Source organism: Diabrotica virgifera, chromosome 3 (assembly GCF_917563875.1).
Source record: "Diabrotica virgifera virgifera chromosome 3, PGI_DIABVI_V3a".
NCBI classification, from domain to species: domain Eukaryota; kingdom Metazoa; phylum Arthropoda; class Insecta; order Coleoptera; family Chrysomelidae; genus Diabrotica; species Diabrotica virgifera.
The window spans coordinates 87354966-87376712 of record NC_065445.1 but is presented as its reverse complement, the minus strand read 5'-3'; the positions used below and the strand labels follow the sequence as shown (position 1 = coordinate 87376712).

Below are 21747 nucleotides of genomic sequence, written 5' to 3'. Positions count from 1 at the left end.
GCGTTCCAAGCGAACATGAACGATGATTCGTATCGTACACTGTGTTGTTCCAAGCGATCCATGTACCCTTTCGAAATCGGTAACTGAACGGTCCTTTTGATACATGCCTTCAAGCAGAAACTAGTTGTACTGACTTGCGCAGTTAGGATTGTTTTCATTTTTACTGGGCACTGCTATAGATCAGCTGATGATTCAATAATAGAATAATCCACAATCCACGCTATTAATACTTGTGAATCTTGATTTTCCTTTAAATAATTATTATTAATTCTTTTTTTTTAATTAATCTTAAAAATATGAATAATTTATTATTATTTTTTTGTAGAAGACAGCGATGTTATGTCAAATATCGATTCTGAGGAAGATTTTTAAGTTGAAATGATAAATTTTATAAAGAAATGATAAATTTCTTACTACTACTAGTGGTACTCGTACTGAAAATGGTTCTGGCGCAACGGGCGCAACTCAAACTTGAAATGGTACACAAATACGTTCCAAGAGTGTTAGGTACCGGTAATCGGGTCGGGATCGAATGAAAACCGTTCAAGGGCGATTCTGCGCATTAAAACAGTCAATTCGATTTCGTGGCGGTTCAAGGGATCGTACAAATGTGTCGTCTTGGAACGAACCTTTAAATAAAATATTTGTCCTTACCGAGATACAGAGTGTTTTATTACAAATATTCTAAAATGATTTTAGCCCATTGTTCAAGCACCTTTTAATATTTTTTGTTCAAACTTGACACACAGTTTACACATGATGGGGTACTTTAACTAGTCTTAAAAGATAGTTTTCCGCTGTTACCAGAGGCGTGCTGTAAGGATATATACTTAATTTTCGCCCCTTTTCTCCCTCACAATCTACTCCACTGTCGTAATAATCATTTCAGCATGTTTTTTTGATTCTTTGTTACTTTTTACATAAATATCATCCTTTTGTCTCATTGCGATAAAGTAAGTAGTTTTCAAGTTATTTGCGTTTAAAGATAATGGATTCCATAAGACTATGTACTTTAAACTACATTCAATAAGATTATGGTCCGGTTTCACTAACACCAAATAAATCAATGAATAAAATCGTGAAGTTATTCGTCGAATAAAATTTATTAGACGTTTACATTTTTATTTTGTTTCAATATAATTTTGATAATTTAAAGTTAAACTGACGAATTTAGTTTCTTATAGATATTTACAGCGAGATTAACTTGCCAATTTATTCGAAATTGCGAGATTAAACATATAAATAAATAAAATAAGTCTTATTTGATGTTAGTAAAATGAAGAAATGTCAGTTTATTGGTCGAATAACTTTATTCATAGAATAAACTACTATTTGTCGTTGGTGAAACCGGCCATTAGTGTTTAAAATACATAATCTTATTGAATCCATTACATTAAAACGCAAATAACTTGAAAACTACTTACTCTATCGCATTGAGACAACTGATGATGTTTACGTAAAAAGTAACGAAGAATAAAAAAACATGCTGAAATGATTATTACGACAGTGGCGTAGATTGTAAGGGGGGAAAAGGGGCGAAAAGGAACTATATATCCCTACAGCACGCCTCTGGTAACAGCGGAAAACTATCTTTTAAGACTAGTTAAAGTACCCTAGCATGTGTAAACTGTGTGTCAAGTTTGAACAAAAAATATTAAAAGGTGCTTTAACCATGGACTAAAATCATTTTAGAACATATGTAATAAAACACTCTGTATCTCGGTAAGGAAGAATATTTTATTTAAGTGTTTTGGATTAAATCTTCGTATTTTGTGCTAAGGTTGCTCCAGTTACGATATGGACAATTGTTAATGAAACACCCTGTATACAGATATGTTGAGAATTCCATGGGTACAAAAAGTTTCTAACTTTAAGAGGATTCGCACATTCCAGGTTCCAAATTTTAAATCCATAATCATGTTCATTTTTATTTGCCGTTCGTTGAGTTCGTCGTTGTGAGATCCGTCCGTTTGTCTTATCCATTGTATTCGCAACAATCAGGTTCTACAAAGGAGGGTTTTTAGCCCTTCATTCATCGAAGGTTCAAGACTCCCGTCTTCGTCGGCCCTGACCCCACCTTCCACTGGGGTTGCTTACCCAATCTCCAGTGGAGTTGCTCAGGTTACCGGTGTGTATCAACTTGGAGGTTAAGGTAGGTATTGAGTATGAGAAGCTAAGTGACGCTAGAAGTATACGGCATCCTGTATTGCGCTTCACTATCCTTTACGGTGAAACATAATCCGTTAATAAAACTACTGAGAACAAAGAACATCGACACACGGGATATAAGAATAATAAATAATCTGTATTATGAACAAGAAGCTGTTATAAGAATAAATAATTTAAACACCAATAAAACAAAAATCAAAAAGAGGCGTTAGACAGGGCTGTGTCTTGTCGCCTCCCTGTTTAATGCATACTCAGAAGAAATATTCAAAAAAGCATTAGAAGATGAAGTAGCAGGCATAAAAATAAATGGCCTACCCATATGTGAAATTAGATACTCCGATGACACAATACTAATAGCAGAAACTATTACAGATCTACAAAGAATTTTAGATAAGGTTGTTGCAACGAGTGAAGAATTTGGTCTGTCACTAAACATAAAGAAAACAAAATGCATGGTTATATCAAAGAAAAATATTAGAAACATCAATCTACACGTAAATAATAAGACGATAGAACGAGTTCAGAATTATAATTATTTAGGGACAAACATTAGTGAAACAAACGATTATACCAAAGAAATACGAATTAAAAAAAAAAATAAAACGGGATAATACCCGAAGGTTGGCTGTATACCATCTAGTTAAATAAAATTAACATGAAGTAAAACTCCCTAGTGTAGTTGGTATATTTAATAAAAATTATAAAATTTTTTAAAAATCCAAACGGATTACGTTCAAAACGTTTTCGGACTTATCAGTCCATCATCAGTGAACTCTCTGTCCTTGCTTCAAATTGAGTTCAATGTAGACCTAATTATAAAAAAATCTCTTAATTAATGGAGTAGAGCATCATGTTCCTAGTACTAATCCGTTGGCATCCAATGTAAGCCAAATTGTAGATCAGATTTCACCATGTAGTTAGAACATACATCTTGACCAGTGTTTGGCATTGTGGCTATTTAGCAAGGACAGAGAGTTCACTGATGATGGACTGATAAGTCCGAAAACGTTTTGAACGTAATCCGTTTGGATTTTTAAAAATTTTTATAATTTTTATTAAATATACCAACTACACTAGGGAGTTTTACTTCATGTTAATTTTAAATACGAATTAGAATAGAAAAGGCTAGAAGTGCATTTACTAATATGAAACGAATATTATGTAGTAGAGACCTCACCCTAAATCTTAGAAAGCGAGTACTAAAATGTTATGTATTTTCTGTTCTTTTGTATGGTGCGGAGACATGGACTCTTAATAAACAATGCCTCAATAGATTGGAAGCATTTGAGATGAGGACGTATCGAAGAATCTGAGAATCTCCTGGACAGACAGAATAACCAATGAGGAAGTACTAAGGAGAATACAGAACAGCAGGGAGATACTGGATTCCATCAAAATAAGAAAACTTCAATACTTGGGTCATATAACACGTGGTGACAGATATGAACTCCTAAAATTAATTAGGCAGGAAAAGATTCAAGGAAGGCGCAGCATAGATAGGAGAAAAATGTCCTGGCTGAGAAATCTGAGAGAATGGTTTGGATGCAGCTCAATTGAACTCTTTCGGGCTGTAGTGTCAATAGCAATGATGATTGCCAACCTTCGGCGCGGAGATGGCACGTAAAGAAGATCCTTTACACACCAAAAGGGAGACCATTATTATTAAATTTAGTTCTATGATGTAATTATTAAACTTAAAGTTGTCTAACATTTTAGGACGGCACTACCAGAGGACATATCTTGCTGTCCGACTACATCGCATACCCATAATTCCGAAATGAACGCCAACGCAAGCGACTCTGATTGGTCAAGAGTGTCTTCTGCCAATTCACTAGAATGGGACAACGTACAAAATTCGATACAAGCTGAGGGCAGTCCCCCAATTTCTGAACTAGATACTGATACACAGTTTCTACTGGGCGAAATCGAGAGGCTCACAAACAAAACTCTAGAAGAGACGGGAAAGGAGTTATTTAGCTGATTTTGAACTTAAATATGGCGTTTGTTTCAATTTATTGATAATATGCTGGTTAGTATAAATATAAATGTATGTAAATAATAGTAATGAAATTTTGAAACTTTGAAGTGATTGAGCACAGTAAATTTGGTTTTAACTTTTTTATGTGAGTATAACTGAATAATATTAAGAAATTTGACAATGCTGGATTAACTTTGATTTTTTTATTATGTAAGTAAATGTCATTGAACTAAAAAAATGTTTCAAAAATATTAAAGATTTAGGTTTATTTCGGTGTTACTTTAATCGAAAAACGTTGAGTAGTTAAATAATAATAATAGTCTCCCGTTTTATACCGCTGACGCGGCTTTGGGATTATAGCAGGGTAGTCTGCTATATCTAGGGCCTACGGTATACAAGGAAGGTAACAGGGCCAGTGCTACGCTTCTGAGTAGTTAAATAATGGACGTAAAATTCATATCTTATAAAAAATCACTATACTTCATTTTTATATATTTCTTTGACGTCATTCATCTCTATTTTCAACCGTTTAAATGCAATCAATCAATTATACACAGCAACAGTGGCCTAACCCCAAATGAAGTTTTGAGATAAACGCAATCTTTGTATTCGTATTTCCATAGTGCTTGGGATGGTGTTACAAATTAGGTAGTGCCATTTAGCCAAATATAGAGGTAGGATGTGTTATGGAAGTAATTTCAACGCGTTCTGCGATGAAATAGACTATTTCGAAGGAATTTCAAAATTTTTATTTAGTCGCAATAAAATTATAAAAGACACCTTTTGAACAAAATTAAGGCAATTTTAGTGTAAAATACTCGTACAAACACATTAACTATTCCATGAAATACAAATATTATTACAGCAAATATTAATTATGATACGGTTTCTAGGTGCAGATTGTTTGAACGATATTGGTTAAGAAACGCGTGGCAATGAAACAATGATGGACGCAAGTCTAACTGAATAGTAGATAATACTAACACCTAGCAGTGACTAACATGTCGAGTGCCGAGCTTTTGAAAATGCGTCATTTCGCGCACCTTGCCAAAAATAATGGTCTGATAAGTAACCTTTGAAATGAAAAACGTATTTTTTCTGAAAATTCTTTTATGTTATTCGATATAGTGTCCTTTTACCTCAATACAAGGATTCCAACTTTTTATACTGTGCGAACAATACAGTTCTGGAAGCTTTGAAAAATAGCTGTTTGTTTCTTCAATGATATCTTCATTCGAGCTAAATTTTTTATTTACGAGCCATCTCTTCAGATTTGGAAAAACATAATCGGAGGGGCTCAAATCAGGAGAATAAGTCTGATAAGAAAGCAATTCGAACCGTAACTCATAAATTTTTAGTGAGATTGCAGCGCCCCAATCGGCAAAGGAGGTTACTTATCAGACCACCAGATAGTATTTGCTGCACATACCATTTAATGCTAAAAAGTTTCAAAATTTCAGAATTTAAATTATTTTGAAGTATAATATGCGTAGAGGGATGCGATTCTGTCTCGTCGTCAACTTGTTATAAAATTTTTAAGTCAAAGTCTTAAAACATAAAAGGTAAAACATAAAACTATTATTAATTGCAGATGCGACAATGTATTAAGTGACAACTAAATACTGATTTTTATATTTATTTTAAATTTATTGATTATATTTTTACTGACACTTTATAAATCTTTATGTCGAATACAGATATCACATCCCCCTATTTAAATTAAATATATATGAAGAATATCCAATATAACAGTTTTTACCTATTTTATACATATATAATGTGTGAATGGGCCTATAAAAATAGTTTATAAAAAAGTAATACATAAATATCATAAATATGCAAAAAAGACTATACCATGCATAAAATTTGTTGCTTCATTGTGATTCAGTCCCATGAATTTTTGAAATTAGTCAATTAATGGAAATTTGCTGCATATATTTTGCTGCATTAATTTTTGCTGGTATGGTTATAATAAATTAAATAAATATGTGATAAACTTTTAGTAATAATCGGCAAAATGTCCATGCAATCTAAGATTTTGTTAGCTTTAATGTATAGAAATATTTATAAGTATCTGTCTACCGCCAAGAAATTATAATATTACTTTTTTTTTAATTCTGAAGGGTGATATAACCCAGTAAATAATTCAGTACCTTTTCGAACCCCGTAAATAATATAGCGAACCAACACTAGCACAATACACTAGACTGCAGAGATTACGGTGGGCAGGGCACGTGGTCCGCATGCACGAGAACAGAATCCCCAAAAAATTGCTAAATGCAAGAATTCAAAGAACCAAAAAAAGATGGGAAGACGAATTAGGTGACGACGCTAAAAACTTATAAAAACGCGTTCATGAAAAAGTAAATCGAGATGATTGGAGAAGCTTGCTGAAGAAGGACAAGGTCCGGTTTGGGCTGTAGTGCCATTGGATGGATTAGTCCTAAAACATGCTAAGATTTGATGATGAAAAACTAAAACGAAAAAAATAAAACATGTATGTATGTATCGGTTGTAGAACGTCTTTCGACGTTGTCCGATGCCTAACTTCCACGTCCTTCTATCATCCCATTGGCCATCTCTAAGATCCCTTGTACTCATTGCTTTGGTTACCCCTTCTTTCCATGTCTTTTTGGGTCTTCCTCGTTTTTTGCGGTTTGGTGGTACCCGCCCACTGTATAATCTTTTTGGGCAATCTTGTGTCTTCCATTCTTTGAACATGACCATACCAAATCAACTGTTTCCTCTCAATGTCTGTTGTTAAGTAACCATCTATTCCAATTCGTCGTCTTACTTCCTCATTTCGAACTCTTTCCCTACGGGATATTATACCTAACGATCTTCTAAACACATCCATTTCTACAGCTTCTAATTTTTTCCTGTTGTTCTCTGTTATTCTCCAAGTTTCTGCTCCGTAAAGTAGGCTGTTTTTAATAAGTGTTTCATAGATGTTGTATTTTCGCTGTATTCCTATTTCGGAGCTCCAAAGTATTCCATTTAGGCAGCCAATTGTTCTTCTAGCTTGTGTTACACTTTTCTTTATTTCCTCATCGTCTTTTCCCGTTCTATCGAAGATTACTCTAAGGTACGTGTATTCACTACATGATGTGATTTCTTCATTATCCTCTAGTTCGATGTTGGATAACTCAGCTCCTATGGGCAGGTATTTAGTTTTTTCCACATTAATTTCCAAGCCCCACTGTTCATATTCCTCCTTTAGTTTTCTTGCCATATACTGTAGATCGTCTTTATCATTAGCTATGATGACTTGGTCATCAGCAAATTGTAAGGTATATAAATAAACCTCTCCGAGGTCTATACCCATACCGTGGCATTTACGTTTCCACTGGTTTAGTGCTTTTGCAACATATATCTTGAACAAAGTTGGTGAAATACAGCAGCCCTGGCGCAGACCCTTGTTAACGATGAAATTTTTAGATAGTATGTTGCCAATTTTTACTTGTGATGTAGAATTTTCATATAGATTTTTTAAGGCTTTGATTAGAGTGTAGCTGATGTTAGTTTCTTGTAGTGATTTCCACAATTTAGTCACAGGAACGCTGTCGTATGCTTTACGGAGGTCAACAAACATGAGATGGGTCTGTTGATTGGTTGCTGATTTTTTTTCAATTAATTGTTTTAGACAGAAAACATTATCTGTGCAAGTCCTTCCAGCGCGGAAACCAGCCTGTTCTTGTTCTAAAAAATAAAACATGCTAAGATGAATTAAAACCAAAAGCATTAACGCAGTTAGCAATGCCCTTTGAATTTAATCGATATACATGAGCATACTCCATAAAGTCTCATATACAATTCAAATAGTCTATACCAGTGATGGCGAAACTTTTGAGCTCAGTTTGTCAAAAGTAAGTAGGCAAAGAGTTCAAAAGAACGGCCTCACACAGGGAACTGTTTCAGCTTTTTTGCTTTTCAACATAGATACAAACGACCAACCCACGCCGACTGAAACCAAGCACTTCCTCTATGCGCTATGCTGACGATCTCGCAATATGTGCCCAAGGAAACACTTATTTTGTATTTGCTGTCTTTTTCTATAAATAACAAACGTTTGTTATAGAAAAAGACAGCAAATACAAAATCAGTGATTGATGTGATCGTTCATGGGTATTCTTTCATTTTTCCGACTGTACATGAGCATACTCCATAAAGTCTCATATAAAGTGCTAGTCAAAATTCCGTACCCCCTTCGTATCTTTTGAACGATTATACCTATAATAGTGAAATTTGGAGGGAGGAAATAAACAGACGTAAGCTTCCTAACTAGTCATGACAGGTGACGTAATTATGACACATGACTTTACAGCGCCACTGTGACAGATAATTTTAAATGGGACCTTATGGCAAGTGATACCTCGTTTGAAAGGTATTGAAAATACCTATTCAGTCATTCTAATTTTGTTTCAGTTTAAGCTAATTTTGATGAATAAATGAAATAAATATAAAATTGTAGGTTCGCATTTAATTAATAAAAATTCAAAATTCCGCATATGATTACTTATCAAAAAGGTTGACGTTGACGTAAAAACTACTATAGAATTGAAAAACGTCAACTTTATTGACAAAAAAAAACATAGCCGGACATTTGAATTTTTATTAATTAAATGTCAAGCTACAAAATTATATTTATTTAATTTATTTATCAAAATCAACTAAAACCCAAAAAAATTGTAAGGTAATGACTGAATAGGTATTTTGGATACCTTTCAAATGAGGATCACTTGCCATAAGGTCCCATTTAAAATTATCGGTCACAGTGGCTCTGTAACGTCATCTGTCACTATTACGTCACCTGTCATGACTAGTTAAGAAGATTACGTCCGTTTATTTCCTCCCTCTAAATTTGACTATTATAGGTATACCCGTTCAAAAGATACGAGGGGGGGGTACGGACTTTTGACTAGCACTGTATAATTCAAATAGTCTATACTGGTGATGGCGAAACTTTTGAGCTCGGTGTGTCAAAAGTAAGTAGGCAAAGAGTTCAAAAGAACGGCCTCCCACAGGGAACTGTTTCAGCTTTTTTGCTTTTCAACATAGATACAAACGACCAACCCGCGCCGACTGAAACCAAGCACTTCCTCTATGCGCTATGCTGACGATCTCGCAATATGTGCCCAAGGAAAAGCGATCTTAAAAACAATGACTGACCTACAGAATTCCCCGAGACCCAATCCTGCTAAAACCCAAGTCTGCACCTTTCACCTTCGCACAAAGGAAGCGAAACGAAAACTCCAATTTACGTGGAATGGTAATTCATTAGAACACACAGCATAAAAACGAGAGGGAAAGTAACAACTAGGAACAGCATACTCAGAAAGGCGAGAAGTAAATGGGATGCATGTCCTGTTGTCTAATAACAACGACACAGGCACTTCAACTGTGTTGAATATGCGTGCTTCGTTTGGGGGCACATTTGCTCACACCAAACAAGTTGATACTGCGCTAAATGAGACATCCCATATAGCACACAACGTCCGATGTACGTCCATATAACGTACATTTAAAGTCCAAACGTCCATGGACCAAAACTGGACGTACTATGTACGTACATTACGGGACGTCCATTGGACGTTGGATTTCAACGTACATTGGACATCCATTTGTGGTCCATGGATATTTTACACAAAACGCGACTATTATATTAAGTCCCAATACAAACTAAATGAGAATCTTCTTGACAACGTTGTCGCTCTTCGCGCTATCGGTCGTGAAAGTTAGTATTAGGCAGGTACTTTTAGGGGATTATCGCTGTTAATTGTTGTGGAATACTGAAGGATGGTTTATTTATGATAATTCACAGAATGGCAAACGCGCTTGTAATATACAACAACGGTACTGACTCTAAAAATAGTTTGGAACAGAAACAGAACAGAGATTAAACCTCTTTTAATGTGCATGCTTCCTAGGGCGTCATTATCTGAATCTCGTTTTTATGAAAATACATCCTGCGTGATATATTTGTGTTTTCTGTTTATCGTGCAAGTGCAGTCGTGCATTAATGAAGTTCCTAGTTCCTATAATAAAGTATATATTATAATGAAGTTATAGTAAAGAGAAATAAAAAGGTCTTTTGTGTAATATGTTTAAGTATAAGTTTAGTATTATAAGGAACTATTTCCTATAAAGGCTTTTTGCTATGTATTCACAAAATTATAGATACTAGATTTCTTTCTGAAAAGTGCCCTACAAATGTCCATAAGACGTACATTGAATGTACATAAGGTGTACACTGAAAGCTTCAATACAACGTACAATGTACGTTTGTAGCGGACGTTCTATGGACGTCCAATTTTGTGAACTCTGGACATTCGTTGGACGTCCATCGGATGTCCATTGTACCTTAGCGGGACGTCCATTGGACGTTCCAATGTACACAGATGTACGTCCATTGGATGTCCATAAAACGTACTTGTGCTATCTGGGATGCGGGAGGTCAGAAGTAACGGATGCATGAAACTGACGCTATTCTCTAATCTATATGTTACCGGCCAAACCCTAATGTATGTTTGGCCTAGGCCAAACTAGTTTGTCTTGAGCGCGTTAGGATAAACTAGTTTGGCTTAGGCCAAACTAGTTTGTCCTAAACGCGATAGGATAAACTAGCTTAGCCAAGGCCAAACTAGTTTATCCTGATATTAATAAGGACAATGCAGGATAAACTAGTACGGCCTAGTATAAACAGTACAGTAGGACCTACAAAGCCAAAAAAATGGATAAACTGGATAAAATACTCTGAAATTGGATGTATAAATCAATCATTTTTATTAACATGATAATGATTCGGCATAAATTAATGGACAATTGAAAATACAAACAATCATATAAAAAATATTCAGTGTTATTTAATAAAAACAATAAATTATACCTCAATTATAAAAATTATTATGTTTTTCATGGAGTGCTTTGGCGACACTTAAAATTGCGTGATATCATCGTCTTCTTGCACTTGCATCTGTTTATGGAACATTTTTTGTTGCAGGTGTATTTGAAAAATAAAAATTGTTCTGATTCAACTGAATCTCTCGTAGCTGCAACCATTAACGATATTTTAGAGCCTTGGTTTAGGACTTAGCAGCAAGAAATCATAAATGACATTCAGGATGAAGATAACTTAAGCAAGATAATAGACAATAATTTTAATGTTAACCTAAGAGAAGACGTCAGAAACCTCAAAAGAAGTCATCTCAGAAACATCATTGGATATTTCTGAGGGATTTTACAAAGTTTGCAGTGTTCTTCGGATACCATATTCTGGGTTTATTTTTTCTTACTTAACACATTCACGGATACAACTTCATATGCAGACAGTCACGTCGCTTTGTAAGTGTCTGCATATGCAGTTGTGTCCACGAATGTGTTATGGTTTGTTTTTTAACCAGGAGGATTAAACTAAAAAGACTGATTCACACCCAAGAAAGTCTCTAGAGAAATCACCAAATACATCTTCTTTTTTGGATGATCATGTCGGCCCCCGACGGTAATCCATAAATATTATGTTATATTAATATGTCGCTAAAGAGTTCTAAAAACAACTGCTTTTTATATAAAAGCAGACTAAAAATCTAAAAATTAAAGGAATAACGCAGAAAACACAGAAAATCGCCGATATAACTTAATTAACCTATGCAATGCCAATAGTGTAAAAAGTTGATAAATGTCATTAGTGTCAAAATTTTATAACAGTGTAGTAAACTTGCCTGCGGTTGGACCAATTACAAACAAGCATTTTAGCGTAAATTTGAATCACTTCTCTTGGTTAAAAAACAAAAATTGCTCCACAAACAGATTCAAGTGCAAGAAGGCACCATGCACCAAAGCACTCGATAGAAAAATAAATAATAATTTTTATAATTGAGGTTTTTTATAATATGATTGTTTGTATTACCAATTGTCCATTAGTTTTAACGACTAATCATTATCGTTTTAATAAAAACATTTATCTTACATCCAATTACAGAGTATTTTATTCAGTTTATCTATTTATTTTGGCTTTGTAGGTATACTATTGTAATGTTTTATACTAGGCGGTACTAGTTTATCCTGCAGTATCCATATTAATATCAGAATAAACTAGTTTGGCCTAGGTTAAACTAGTTTATTATATCGTGTTTAGGACAAACTAGTTTGGCCTAGGCCAAACTGATATCGGGTTTGGCCGGTAACATATATGAAGCAGCGGGTTTTGCAGAACCCTCAACACGCAGAACACCACAAAATAGACTAAACTCCAGGAAAAGCTTCCTTGGAGCAGTGCAGGATGAACCACCCGCGGTTCAATGGACGGCCAATCTCTGGACTTTAAAAGTGGAAAACTATGAATAAGATAAGAACGGGGGTCGCTCCAGTAAAATCAAACATGGTAAAATGGGGGGAAATAGACCCATGATGTGAACTGTGACTGTGGAGAAATACAGAATATGGAACATCTAATTAGATGCAGAAACTGTCCTCATGTCTTCCTGTCCTCAAAGATTTTTGGCTCGCCAGCAAAGATGGAACCGACGTAGCCCGATACTGGGCCGAAATTATATGAATGACACGTTAACATATTTTAAATCAGTAAGAGAAATCAATCTCTAGTGTAAATAGGTCTTGATAGAATCCGTAACTTATATACTACATATTTTGAAATATCACCCAAAATAGATTCCGTGTCTAAGAAACAACATTGTGCCTTTAGTTTAGTAAAATTTATGAATTTTTTGGCGGTTAATTTACTGTCCTTTGTTTCCACCCATAATTGTTTATTTCTACTGCTGTTAATACATCCTCCAAGGATGTTTAGAATATCAATATGCATGTTAGATAAATGTTGTTTAAAAAATATTATGAATTGTTAACAAGATACGAAAAATCGGACAGTAAATATGTATTTAAACTTTATTGAATACTTGGTATGTCTTACTACAGGGTGTAGTGTTTTCCTTTAAAATAAAACAATAAAATGTAGTTTTTATTTCTGCGAGAAATAATTTTAAAGTTTTACTAGGTTGCAGAGAAACTGTTAACTATGTTAAAACTGTACAAGACTGTAAATTTTTCTCGTAAAGACAGAGAATTCAAAAATTCATTATTTATGTAGGTAGAGTATTTACCAAATGCATAGAACTAGTAAAATACAACGATTTGCAGGAAAAGGAAATAACTGTTGCTTATAATTGCATAAAGAAATAATAATTGTTCTATTATAATTATTATTCATTCGAATTATAATTTTCACTTACACTTCATGCAAGTATTTTCAAAAGGTATATTGGTAGACATACAGTACTTCATCTTTTCGGCAATATTTTTTTATTGTGAATGATACAAATAACTACTATGCAAAAAAGATGCTTAGAAGGCTATTCTACTACGTAACATTCCTCTGGCATGTGCCAAAAATTTCTAGTGAAGTTCATTTACTCCCCAGGATCTTTTTATGTTGTAGAGATTCAATTAAAAGCTCTTTGACAAAAGCGATGTATACACCGTTACAAACAATAGGATATATGAAAAGAACTGCAAAGGATATCTTTTAATTGGAAAATACAGGATATTACAGTATAATCTGCAGAACTTGTAACCAAAAATATATAGGACAAACCATTCGATGAATCTCCGCTAGACTAGATGAACTACGCAAGACTAAATCTAGTCTAGACTAAATCTAACTAACGCATTATTAAATGTCAAACTTGCTTGTATTTTGTTATAATAGATTCATTTATTTATAAGAAAAGAAAGCTACATATTTTTCCAGTTGTAGACTTTTTTTAGATAAACAACTTACTAAAAGTGTACCTTGTAACATTAAAAATACAAATATTCTCATTTGAAAGCTGTATAATGATTTAAACAATCTATATTTAAACAAATTAAAAATTTTTTTTTCTCTGATTCTGGCTTTGGTTTAGAACTAGAACCTTTAGCCACGTAATTGTATAACTTATCACTAAGTCAGGGGAGTAATGTGTAGTGTGTGTGTTGAGTAAGTGTCTTGTTACTTTGCAAAGTCGACGTCATTGTCTTTGCAAAGAGACGCTAATTGTTTCCGAACGTCTGCGGTCCCTCCGGTGAGTACCGATCCCACAAGGACAGAAACTATTTTTCATTTATTAATTTATAATAAATGAAAAATTTCTGCCCTGGTAGGATTCGAACTCCCGACCTTTCGTTTCAAAGGTAGGCGCTCTTACCACTGCGCCACAGAGGGGAAATTAAAATTGATTGTTATAATAAATAAATTAATTTATTATAACAAAACAAAAGCAAATTTGACATTTAGTAATGCGTTAGTTGGCTCTACTCGAGTTACTTGGGAACAAAAAAAGAATGAAGAAAATTGCTCCATGGGAAGCCGAGAAAATGCATTTTTTTAACGTATACCGATTTTGAACTTTGAGATTACGTTTTCTCCAACCTAATTTTTGATTGGAATTTTGCTATTTTTGTCAATTTTCACTCGTAATATCGATAGTTTTTATTATAATAATATATGTTATGAGTATTTTAAAGATATGAAAATTGGTGTGGAGAAAGAGGACAAAAATAAAAAGGTGATGGTTCGAAAATTATGATCCTATTGTTTAAACCTTTGCCGTAAATGCCGGTAAACTTTGACCAGTTGTATCTCAGGAACCACTCATCAGTATTAAAGTTTTTTTATTTTTAAAGAAGCATCCTGCCACTTTTTTCCAATACCCGTTTCATGATTTAATTTAATTTAATCTTTTCCGAGATATTCTATTTGTTTATAAGCCAAAAAGTTGTTTATAATTTTAAAATATTCCTGGGGCCGCTTAAATAGTCAAATTTCAATTCTGTAAAGTAGATTAGATAGGTACAGTGTTTTTTTATACAAAAATCATAGTTATTCTTATGTATAATAATTATTTTGGTTGTTATAGCGACCGTAAATTTTTAATTAATAATTCAATTGTTGCTAAACTGTTCATTTAATTTCCATCGGCTTCTGGAAATATAATTTGTACGAAAAGGGCTTTTATATTACCAAGTTATTTAATTATTGATAAACAATTACTTATCTAAAATTTTAGTTGAAAATTAATGATTTTGTTGGAAAAACCCGTTGTTTCGGGGAAAATTTTCGTCGACGTAAATCGGGAAACACACGTCTATGCAGAATTTAATTACAGTGAATTTTTATTTGGGTATTTTTGGTGTAGAGTTAAAATTTTTGGAGTTATAGAGCAAAAATTAAAAAAAAACACGATTTTCGGGCGCCATTTTGTTTATAAAAAAAAGTAGCAAAAGACTATCTGCGGACTTTGCATACCTATATTATTAATATATACTTTCATAAGATTCGATTCCAGCAATAAAATTTCTGGTAAATAACTTTTCCCAAAAATGGCCTATTCTCCGATAATTTGCCCAGACTTTTTCTCCGTGTCTGACTCTCATTTTCAAATGATTCAGTTTGAAAGGTTCTTTGATTTTTAAGTGTTGCAGAGATTGTGAAGATGTGCTTTTAAAAGAGTCAGACTGACATATGAAATTTTGTAGATTCACTTTGTAGATGTTATGCAACGTTTCGTTATTTGTGTTTAGTATTCTAAATTTGTTAAAGGAATAATTTATTTTAAGCAAAATTATTTCTACTCACGATCATGTATTTCACTAGTTCTAAAAATACATCATTGAAGTAAATGTTTAGAGAACTAGACGTTAAATTAGAGAAACAAAAATATAACTAGTTCCACCCAAAAGTGGTTGTGTTTAATATTATATACTTTTTGTTGCAATAAAGGAATAGAAAATGTGTTAGAATAGATTTTATGTACTAAAACATCCCAAAGGAATGATGTATATACACACACACAATTTGTAGCGTTTAGATATTTTTTGTATAGACATTAAACATACTAAGGCATTCCATCTGTACGGATTTTTAGTTTGCTTTTGTTCACTTAAGACATATATCATCTAGATTATGGGTTTGACCGATAATTGAATTGATTTTTTTTTGTAAATATAACTGATTGATCGATTTCTTCTTTTCTAAAGACAAAGAAATCAACGGGTTTTTATAGAAAAACTTTCACAGACGAAATATCAAGTTTTTTAAATACTTTGTTTAATAACCTAGTATACAACACACCACATAAGCAGGGGGACTCATTGAGCCCTATGCTTTTCACTGAATCATGGATGAAATCATCAAAAGCGTCAACAAAGGAAGAAGATACAGGATGGGAAACAAAGAAGTAAAAATACTCTGTTGCGCAGACGACGCAAAGACGCAATATTGATAGCCCAAGATGAAGATAGTCTGCAAAGATTAGTCGACATATTTAACACAAGAGCAAAAGAATTCAATATGACAATTTCATCTCGGAAAACTGAAACAATAGTGATCAGTAAAGAACCAATCAGATGTAAAATATAAATTGATGGCATTAGTATTGAACAAGTAATGGAAATAAAATACCTTGGAATTACACTGTCCAGCTACGAAGACCTGGACAAAAAAGTGAGAAATCAAGTACAATAAGCAAATAGACTAGTAGGATGCCTTAATAACACTATTTGGTGTTATATGCCATACGATGCATTAACACTGAGATAAAGTCAAGAATTTATAAAGCCAGTGTAAGACCAATAAGTACATATGCATCAGAAACAAGAACCGATATAGCCACAACATAAAGAGTACTGGAAATAGCAGAGGTGAGGGTACTTTGAAGAATTACAGGAAATACGGTGAGAGATCGAAAGAGAAGTAAAGACATTAGAAGAAAATATAATGTACAGTGCATAAACGAATGGATACTAAATAGAAAAAAAAAATAGACTGGAATAACCACATAAGCAGTACGGTAAAGACCCGTGTGATCAAAATAGCAGGAGATAAATCATCAATCGGTAGAAGAAGTATCGATCGACAGCGCAAAAGATGGAGTGACAACGTTCCATACAGGTATCAATCCGCCAACGACCAAGCCGAATTGCCTATAAAGAGGAAGAAGACGACACAACAACAACATAACGTCGCTGTGCCTGCAAAACCCGACAAACATTTTTTAGAAAAACTTATTTTAGTTTAAAATTAGATTGAGTTACAATTTTACAGGCCTAAAAACCCGTTCAACTAGTTAAGAATGTAACAAATACCCCGTTGTTAAATATGAATCAAGCCACTATGTCAATTCAATATAAACATATAATAAAATATTTTGTACGTAACTTTATTTGTAGGTTGTTGCAGGCACACGATTAGGCCCGGCGCAAATTGAACCTAAGCCAGACACAACCTGCGTCGGTGGGACGGGTGACCCGTGCATTTATTTTTCTAGCGTGCCGCATATTGAACACAACCTAACCCAACCGTTGGCTATCGACGTGGCGAATAGAGACGGGCAAAATCAGTGCGGACATGTAACGGTTACTTTTGATACCGGTTCTCAGTGGGACTGAGTACAAATACTGATTACAAAATACTGATGTATCTGATCCTTGTACTGAATTGATTAGGCAACGTAAAATCGGTATTTCCGTACTTGTAACTAGTAACGTTTTAAAAATATCTTACACGTCCCTAGTAGTCGTAGCGGTATGACTTTTGAAAACATCGAATATGATTATAAGCGGGTGCATAAAAAGATATCTTACACTGAGTATTTTATTTCTGCACATAATACCTACATATTTAAAATAATCTCTCACCTACTGCTCGGTCATAACTCATATTCCTCAATTTACTGCTCTGATCACAATCATTTACAATTACTGCAGGATCGCAATAATTTACAATGACTGCAGGTCATAATAATTCATAATCCCTCCGCTACTGATCGGTCATAAAAAATAACGCTATCTGCATATTTCGTTTTTAATCTTTAAGCATAGAAATGTAATAAACAAAAATGTAATATGGCGACAAGTGGAATTTGAGAGTAATACGATAATTTTATCGATCACGGTTTTAAGTTACATGAATAATTTTTCACCTTATTTTTCTAATAATGTGTTTTTGTAAAGGCATAACTTTGATTATTAATTTCGTATCGCCGCTTATTTAGTCTACCAAAAGTTATCAGAATTTAATAACAAAAACAACGCAGTTTTCATTCGGGGTGTTGACTATGCTAATATTTTTATTTATCATAATAAATTGTACTTAGGTACCATCCGTATTCATTTCAGATAAGTCCATCTTGCAAACAAAAACAAGTAAAAATAAACATGTGGCGGTGAGTCACGCGTCCCACAGCCCAAGAAAACTGTACGCCGATGACAAACGTTCCCAAGCGAGACCTGCGAACGAATACACTGATAGTAGGATGCGCAGAACTGTCTACGCAGTTAGGCGGTGCAGGTTGTGTCTCGCTTAGGTTCGCATAATAAAAAGTTTTTTACTTCATTGTAAGTTTGTTTAAACTTTAGTATACAGCCAACTACGGATTTTCTCTTTAAATTTTTGATAACTTTCTTACTCTTGCGTAAGTGTCTCGTTACCGATTCGTTCGTATTCAACCTCACTTTATTTCTATAAAAATGTGGTATCACTTGTTTAAAACATTAATAAATTAATGTAAAGGCAGCTAGTAATGTTTTCAATTATGTAATTAGAATATAATTATTTAGCTCTAGAAAGATATATGTTTTTTGCATTATTTTTATCACCTTTAAGTAAAAAACCGTACAGAGAATAATTTTTGTACTCACTGTTAAACCACGTTAAACGTTAATTTCGAATTTGATAAGGAATTCAGGCATGTTATGTTTTTGAACGAGTTATCTATGTCGCGGGACCAAGTATTGATTTGTAGGGGCGCCTTCAAACAAATTCAAAAACACACAGAGCTTACAATAACGTCAGTTTCACAAAAGTATGAAAGCGATTTTGAATTTCAACTTATTGAAATACGAGTGTTGAGACTCAAGTGGTAGAATATAAAAAGAACTTGTAAATGTCATTAATATATAATTATTTTAATAGTTTATTCCCTATTGTTGATGATGTGGGTACTGAATCGGATAGTAAATTACAATCATTTCTAGTATGGTATCTGGATCTTTTTTGAAGATCTTTCATATATAGCTAAAATCTAAAACAATATTATTTTGGTATTTTTTTGTAATACTATATTTTTGCATTTGTCATCAGATGCAATACAAATATATATTTTACTTTAATAGAAAGAGTTTTAGGCAAATAATCTGATGTGATAGCAATCTGTATATTTACACTTGGCAAGTTCACTGACTGAAAGTACTTGCTGCCACTAAACTTGCTTATGGTTTTCCGTCTACATATTTGCAAGTTTATTTGCTGTGGTGTATTCCACGAATATACGACTGTTTTGGATTATCGCGACAACGAATATTTTAGTGTGCAACGCAAGAAGTACGAAAGTATTTTGCTCTAATAATTACTCCAATAAACAACAATATAATTTGCAATTTACTTTCGTTCTTCATATTTTGCACAGTAAAATATTCGTTGTCGCGATAATCCAAGAGGGTCGTATATTCGTGGAATGGGGTATAGTGACCACTCACTGTATTTTACTTGTCCGAATTTGTTTAACAGTGTTTACACATAGAAAGTACACAACAAATAGTGCAAATAGAGGTGTAACCAGGATGATCCTAAGGGAGGGGGGCGGGGGTTACAAGTACTTTATGGTCTCTGGGGGATATGGAATAGTAATGGTGTTAAGAGTATAGAGCTCAAAGTACATCCAAATAGGGATGCCTATGCAAATAGTGGGCAAGCGGCAAGTAAACTAGCCGGTCTGCCAAAGTGGTTACCGACAAGTAGCAAGTGCACTTTCCTGCTGTTTACACATGGCAAGTTTAGTGGCTGCAAATACTCTTTCAGCCAGTACACTTGCCAAGTGTAAAGGAGCCTTAAGACTTCAACTATTAATAAAAAAATTATTTATTAATCGTTTTTGTTAATAAATGACATTGTTTTCTAATTACTATTGCACTATTAAAATAGCTAAATTCTTTATATATTTAATCTCTCAATTTTAATAAATGTTATGCAATGATTTTTTATCATTTTAAATATCTTTTCTTTATGGGAAAAACATAAATATGCATTTTTTCTAACAAATTACAAGTTCATAATTTTTTGAAACTGATGTTTTCTTCAATTAAAATTATAAAAGAAGTACACAAAATACTGCATGTCTAATGCTTTAATTTGATCAAAATAGTAACTCTAAATTTTTAATACAGAAAAGACAGTAAAAATTACTGTCCTTTATACAGTATGGAGCAAATGAAAAAGAACAAATTCTTTATTTCATAAGCCGGCGACGTTAAGGAAAAAGTCCTGAAACAGGTCGATATTTATTTTTAAATTATGATTTTTTGGCATATTATCTCATACTAGTCACGTCATCCATCTGGGCGTGATGACCTAATCGATAATTTTTTTTAATGAGATAGGGGTCGTATTCTAGCTCATTTGAAAGGTTATTCAATTATCTATTCAGTAATATAAACATTAACATAATTATTTATACAGAGTGTCCAAAAAAAATTATTTAAATTAATTGACGCTAAAAGAAGAATGGATGTAACTTATTTAATTCAAAATACATTTTACTGCTGTCAGAAACCAGAATTTTTTTTTGACAAATAACATTGCTTTTCGCTTAAAGTTAATGTTCAAAATGCCAAGAGGCAGGTGGGTGGCAGCCTGAATATTGAATTTAAGTGAAAAGCAATGTTTATTTGTCATATACACATTTTTTTTTGTTTTCTGAGAGCAGTAAAATGTATTGTCAATTAAATAAACTACATTCATTCTTCTTGTTGTGTCAATTAATTAATAAAAATATTTTAGACACCCTGTATAAATAATTATGTTAATGTTTATATTACTGGATAGACAATTGAATAACCTTTCAAATGAGCTATCACACGACCCGTATTCTCATTTAAAAAAATCATCGATTACGTCATTCTGCCTAGATGGATGACGTCACTAGTATGATATATAATATATATGTCAAAAAATAATAATTTAAAAATAAAAATAGACCTGTTTCACGATTTTTCCCTAAAGTTACCGGCTTACGAAATAACGAATTTATTCATTTCATTTGGATCATACCTACTGTATATGTAAACACATGGGAACTTTATTGCTTTTATAGAAATAATAACAGAACTATTGAATGATTAGCAATTTTAAATAGAGAATCAATTTTGGTTACATATTAACAGATTTGTGTGTCAACACACAGACTTAGATAATTAAGAAGCCAATGTTTGTCAACACAACAAAATTAACATAGCATTGATATACCTACTCCTGACACAGTCATCGTATCATAGTATTATTTTCCGCAGTCACATTTTAGATTGTTTTTTCCTACTTACTCCATCGCAGTGCATTGTTTTTTAGTCTAATTAATAAATACATACTCATCCTCTGATAACATCAGTCTATGTGCGATTAATTTATGTAAGTTTTTAGAATATTCTTTGTCATTCAACATTGCGTACATCTTCTTCTTTTTGTATAGAAATGACTCTGTTTTTTCAATGTGCCTTTAGTAAGTTGCCGTTCCATCGTTTTCGTGGTCTTCCCACTGATCGTCTTCCTATTGGGG

At 33.3% G+C, this 21747-nt stretch overlaps 1 protein-coding gene across 2 annotated transcripts in view; it reads left to right on the top strand.

The window, feature by feature from the left end:
* The window catches only part of LOC114330525 (uncharacterized), a 54953-nt gene extending 39021 nt beyond the window's left edge, over positions 1-15932 (top strand). The window contains exons 6-7 of one of the 2 annotated variants that reach the window (XM_028279875.2): positions 3886-4198; positions 11148-15932. In XM_028279875.2, the coding sequence (XP_028135676.1) occupies positions 3886-4150 (265 nt within the window). In that variant the 3' untranslated portion in view covers positions 4151-4198; positions 11148-15932. Of the gene's footprint in view, positions 1-3885; positions 10240-11147 lie in introns of those variants that run through there. The other variant, XM_028279877.2, reaches the window with a different exon arrangement.
* Positions 15933-21747: the final 5815 nt, after the last annotated feature.